The sequence below is a fragment of the Ictidomys tridecemlineatus genome, chromosome 14 (assembly GCF_052094955.1).
Source record: "Ictidomys tridecemlineatus isolate mIctTri1 chromosome 14, mIctTri1.hap1, whole genome shotgun sequence".
Classification (NCBI taxonomy): Eukaryota; Metazoa; Chordata; class Mammalia; order Rodentia; family Sciuridae; genus Ictidomys; species Ictidomys tridecemlineatus.
The window spans coordinates 5,074,917-5,080,916 of record NC_135490.1 but is presented as its reverse complement, the minus strand read 5'-3'; the positions used below and the strand labels follow the sequence as shown (position 1 = coordinate 5,080,916).

The following is a 6,000-nucleotide window of genomic DNA, read 5'->3' as shown; positions in this document are numbered from 1 at the left end:
TCTTAGCTTAGTCATCTTAGCAAAGCCTGAATATGACCTGCAGACTATGATTTCCTGACACCTTTTAATGTTTCTTTTATCTTGTTGCTTCAGCCTCAGCCACAGGGTCTACCACCTTAGGAGGAAGGGAGAAGGAGCTTGGTCACCACCTAGACCAGTAAAGACAGCTGGACAAAGGTAAGATGTCCCTTTGGGCCCCTCTTCTGACCCCACCACCACAACAAAATGTTCAATCGCCCTTGTGCAAGAGTTGTTGGAAGTGCCCAATAGAAACAAACAGAGGTGACGACACCCCACCCAGTGTCCTTTAAATAGGGGAAGTGTGTCCTGTGAGTGTGCGGCTGCTGTGGCTTCAGTCGACCTGGGACTCAGCACTGCTCGCTGCCTGCTACTGTCGCCCAGCCTCGCTGAGGATCTGTGAGTAACTGAAAGCTCCAGAGCTTTGCCCTCTGCTCAGCTCATTGGCCTGATAGCACTTCCTCCTGTGCAGAAAAGCCAAGTGGGGAGGCCCTGCAGGGGTCCTCTGCAGGCCCCTGGGAGCTGCCCAGGGGAGCCCCTCTCAGCTAAGTTACTGAGGAGCTCAAAGGCTCCAGACACACGCATCCTACGGGTTCTGTCCTGCTCAGAACCGTGGCTCCTTCAAACATTCCCTGATTTTGAGAAATGTCCACTAACGCCTGCTGCTCATGTTTCAACCAGGTCATTTGGTTTGGCTACTGAGGTGCTCTGTTGCCTGTGTCTGTGGACATGAATCCTGGCTGAACTCCTGCTTTCCCTGTGTTTTCTCCCACTTCCTGCTGTGCTTCCTCATCCAGCTGGTGCTTCCTGTGTGTAATCCTGCATGATCTGAGGCCACCCCTTAGCTCCACCTTGGCTTCTGCTGCCTCTGCCTTTGGTGTCACAGGCAAGACCTCACTGCCAGGTCCAGGGTCAGAAGGCACCTCTAGGTGTCCTTCCAGTCGCCCTGTGTTCTCAGGTCTTGTGTTGAGGTTTCAAATCCATTTGATGTGGACAAAGGTCCAATAATGAACATCCTACATCAGGTGGTGCACTTTAGACACAGGTTCTAAGTAGCCACTGCTTGCTCCAAAAGATGGAAACATCAACAGGCTCCAGCTTAGGCGCTCTCTGTCCAGGGTCCTGCTGAGCTCCTGTCACCCCTGATGAGGCCACTGTGAGCCCCACTCCTGCTCAGGCAGGAGCCTGCTCACCCCCTGACTCAATACCCCCCTCAGAAGGAGAGTCAGCCCTGAGCCTGCTCAGGAGAGCTCACCTTCTACTCCTCTGTGCTCCACAGGATCTTGCTTTTCAAATATTAAAAAGGAAACTTTTGATCTAAAGGGAAATGGGAAATCTAGGTGGGAAATTGAAAACCTTAGCAGAGTCTTAATCGTCATTGTCAGTTTCCCTTGAGGACCTCAAGGACAAGGCTCCCCCTCCTCCCATCCAATGGAGACACGGCCACGGGCTGTGAACCTGCTCCTCACACACCTGCAAATGCAGCCCATGTCTCCTCCACACTCTCAGGCCCCTGCCTCCATTCCCCCAGGTGACTGCAGCCATGAGGACCCTCGCCCTCCTCGCTGCCCTTCTCCTGCTGGCCCTCCAGGCCCAGGCTGAGCCTCTCAGAGCAAGAGTTGAGGAGGCCCCGGACCAGCAGCAGCCAGGACAAGAGGACCAGGTGGCAACCATCTCCTTTACAGGGGATGAAAACTCTGCTCAGGATGCAGGTGAGAGCTGCCTTCCTGTAGGACACACAGAGTGTGCAAAGGAGGACAGCAGAGGGGCCCCAGACTCAGGCCAGCCACAGTCACTGACGTGACTTCACCTAAGCCCCAGAGCCCTCAGATTTCTCATTGAACAGTGAGTGCCTGATAACTCTTGGCAGAGGACTTCTTTCCTGCAAAAACCTTTGATTCCAAGATAGGTTTGTGCAGATACTAGGTGTAGTACATGAAGACACTTTCTGACCAGTCCTTTCTGGATCTAATTGGGTCGCCTTAGTCTCAGGGAGACAATTTTCTTCTTTCTCTCAGAAGGAACATTTAGGAATGGGAAATGTGTGTGAAGGAGTATTCAGTCATATGTGTGATGGGGCCGGAGTCAAGGCAGGAGAAGGTGTGTGCCTGACCATGTGGGTGACCTGAGCTTGCCATGTGCCTTACTCCAATAGGCTGAGTCAGCACAAGCCACTCTCTGTAATGCACTTACAGGAGGAACCTCCCCACCCTATCTGCACCTCCCCAGACTCTCCTCCTGCCGAGCAGTGGATTCTCACACTTTCTATGTCCGCAGGTATAAGGGCAGGAGTGGTGTGCACCTGTAAAATCGCCTGTGGGATCCTGGAGCGCGTCTCAGGAAGATGCAGACTGAATGGCATCTTTTACATGCTTTGCTGCAGCTGATTCAAGATTTTTTTAGACACCTAGAAGGAAGCCACTGTTTCACTGTGCCATGTCATCAATTTCCCTCCCAGCCCAAATAAATTCCTTGCATCAATCTCTCTGTGCATTTGCTCCTTGGAAGCTTGCTGTGTGTCCCATGAGCACACATTGGGGTTATCGAAAATGAATGCACTTTAAACAAAATCCAGGCTTCATAGACAGGATTCCAAGGTGAACAGTGGTTCAGACAAGGAGTGGTGAGAACACTGAAATGCAGCTGGTGCCCCTGATTCCCTCTCCTGTCTCTGAGCTCTGCCCTCACTTAGAGTGGACTCCCTCTCAAAGCCTTTCCCATGTGGTGGCAAAGCAATCACTGTCTGCTTCGAGTTTGTCATTATACCTTCTAGAGAAACCGCCTTCTCTCTTCAAAGTGTGGGATTTTCCTGAACACTCTGAGGGTAATCTGGTTTTTATGGCCTGAGCTGCGCAGGATACACACAGAGAGCCCTAGGAGTGGAAGGAAGGGTTCTTAGTGGGGACAGCACACATAGGAAGAAAAGCAGAGTGCCCCTCAGGGTGACACACTCTTGTCCCCACCATGAGCTGGTCAGACAGAGGAGAAAATTTAAAGGAAAAGGGGCTATTAGGGAAAAAGCTACAACAGAGGCTGCTACTAACACCATTCTATCACCAGAGGGTGTAATTCAACCAAGAGCTCCACCTATGGAGACAGCTGAGTGGCCCTCAACCTCCATAGTTGATAGATGGGATCCTGAGACAGGACCTCAAAGATTAGCATGCCCTGTACTTGAGAAGGCAGGAGGGCAGCAAATTCACTGTGCTTTAGGTTTCAAAACAGTGAGGCAGTTAAAAGAGGCTGTAATAACCTATGGTCCTCAAGCACCCTTCCATGTAAGCATGGTCGAATCCATTACCAACTTGAACATGACGCCAGCAGATTAGGCTAGCATGTGTAAATCTGTACTAAATGGAGGACAATATTTGTTATGGAAGGTTGCCAATGATGAATTTTGCATAGAGACGGCTAGGTGAAATGCAGCAGCCAGTTACTCTCAAAGAAATCTAGATACGTTGTTAGGAAAAGGACCTTATGAGGGTCAAAGGCAACAAATTGAATATCATCCTGCTATATGTGCACAAATTGCTGAAGATGCAGTTAGGGCATGGAAGACTTTACAAGAACATGGAGATTTGCAAGGTCAATTATTTAAGGTAATACAGGGAGCTAATGAACCTTATACTGAATTTGTAGATAGGATTATTTAAACAGCTACCAGAGTTTTTGGGGATACAGAACAAGCAATGCCATTAATAAAATAACTGGCTTATGAGCAAGCAAATCGTTGGTGCAGAGACGTCATTAGACCATGGAAACATGGAGATTTAAACATATATATTAAATTATGTAGAGACATTAATGAACAAGGGCAAGTCTTGGCAGATGCAATACAACAGGCTTTAGATGCCAGACCAAAAACATGCTACAATTGTGAACAAACAGGACATTTTAAAAGGAGTTGCCCCATAGGAGGAGGGTTTAACAAAGCTAGGTTTAAAAGGAGTAGAATTCCGGGTATTTGCCCACCATGCCGTAGAGGGAGACATTGGGCTAATGAATGCTGTTCTCAAACCACCATAGAGGGTACTCTGTTATCAAAAAATGGACAAGGACCAGGTATTTACCCACGATATTGTGGAGAAAGGAATCGGGCTCCATTGCCAAAAAACGTACAGGGGGGCCCAATGCTCCGGGGCCCCCAACCACAAATATACAGGGCACTGGAAGAACGTAGAAACACCATGGAGTAACCCAGCAACACCATCAGGGTAGTGCCCAGGACACATTATTCATCAGATCTCTCATCAGATGAACCAGAGGGAGTGCAGGGTTGGGCATCTGCACCTCTGCCAGAGCAGTACTAACTTCAGATATGGGAGTTCAAATCATTCCCACAGGAGTAAAAGGACTTCTTCCCAAAGGAACAGTAGGCTTATTGTTAGGATGTAGTTCTTCTACTCTCAAAGGACTTATTATAAGTCCTAGGGTAATTGATCCCGATTATGAAGGTGAAATAAAAATTATAGCTAGTTCTCCAAAGGGTATATCAGTAATTTCACCAGGAGATAGAATAGCACAGTTTTTAATAATACCCAGCCTACATGATAAATTTTCCAGTAGTAGTATAGAAAGCAGTTCCAGGGGATTAGGCTCCACAGGTGTAGATTGGGCTATGCTGTCTTTAATTTTAGATTCTCACCCCATGCTAAAATGAAATATTCAAGGACATGAATTTAATGGGCTACTGGATACAGGTGCAGAACTTAGCATCATATCTCGTCAAGAATCGCCAAAACATTGGCCATTACAACAAGCCACTCCAGCACTTCAAGGCCTAGGAGTGGCAACTAATCCCGATAGAAGTGCAATGGTATTAGATTGGAAGGATTCTGAAGGATGTGAAGGAACTATACAGCCATATGTATTGGATCATCTTCCTATAAATTTATGGGGATGAGATGTCCTAGATCAATTAGGTTTGACATTAACAAATAACATCAATCCAAATGTGCCCACTATTAAGGCTAGACAAGGTTTCAGGAAAGAAAAAAGATTAGGGAAACAAGAACAAGTTATAGCAACACCAATTCAAATAGATCAAGAAATAAATAGACATGGATTGGGTTTTCAGAAGGGGTCATTGAGGCAATAAAAATTACTTGGAAATCAGAAAGACCAGTATGGGTTCCTCAGTGGCCCCTGACTAAAGAAAAGATAAAAGCAGCCCATGACCTGGTCAAACAACAATTAGCGGAGGGACATATACAACCTTCCGTATCTCCCTATTATACTCCCATTTTTGTTATTAAAAAGAAATCTGGTAAATGGGGATTATTGCAAGATTTAAGATCCATTAATAATGAGATGGTTATTATGGGACCTGCTTAATCAGGGATTCCTCAATTGTCTGCTTTGCCAAAACCCTGGTATGTTTTAGCTATAGATATTAAAGATTGTTTCTTTTCAATTCCAATTCATCCTGAGGATAGTCGACATTTTGCATTTACTATCCCTGCAGTGAATCATGAAGGTCCTGATCAGAGATATGAATGGAAAGTACTCCCTCAAGGGATGGCTAACAGCCCAACTATGTGTCAAATTTATGTTAACAAAGCAATCCAGCCACTTAGATATCAAAATCTTGAACTACAAATATTTCACTATACGGATGATGTATTGTTAGCACACAAAGATAAAAACACATTGCTAGAATGTTATGCCACACTTACAAATTCATTCAAAACTTATAATCTAGAGATAGCAATAGATAAAGTAAATTAAATTTTCCAATTAATTATTTAGGAGTTCTCTTTTCCTCAACCATGGTCCGTCCACCAAAAATTCAAATACGAGTGGATCAACTCAAATCACCTAACAACTTTTAAAAGTTATTAGGAGACATAAATTGAATAAGGCCTTATCTAGGCATACCAACAGGAGAGTTGGGACCTTTATTTGATATCCTAAAAGGTCCATCAGATTCAAATTCACCCCACATGTTAACACCTGAAACAAGAAAGGCATTAAAAATTATTG

The 6,000-nt window shown here is 45.7% G+C and overlaps 1 protein-coding gene across 1 annotated transcript; it reads left to right on the top strand.

Annotated features, from left to right (window-relative positions):
• The first annotated feature begins 340 nt into the window (after positions 1-340).
• LOC144370650 (neutrophil antibiotic peptide NP-2-like) lies at positions 341-2,500 on the top strand. The gene is made up of 3 exons (XM_078031365.1): positions 341-417; positions 1,550-1,730; positions 2,296-2,500. The coding sequence occupies exons 2-3, from the start codon at positions 1,562-1,564 to the stop codon at positions 2,403-2,405; spliced, it is 279 nt and encodes a 92-aa protein (XP_077887491.1). The 5' UTR covers positions 341-417; positions 1,550-1,561; the 3' UTR covers positions 2,406-2,500.
• The last annotated feature ends 3,500 nt before the right edge of the window (positions 2,501-6,000 follow it).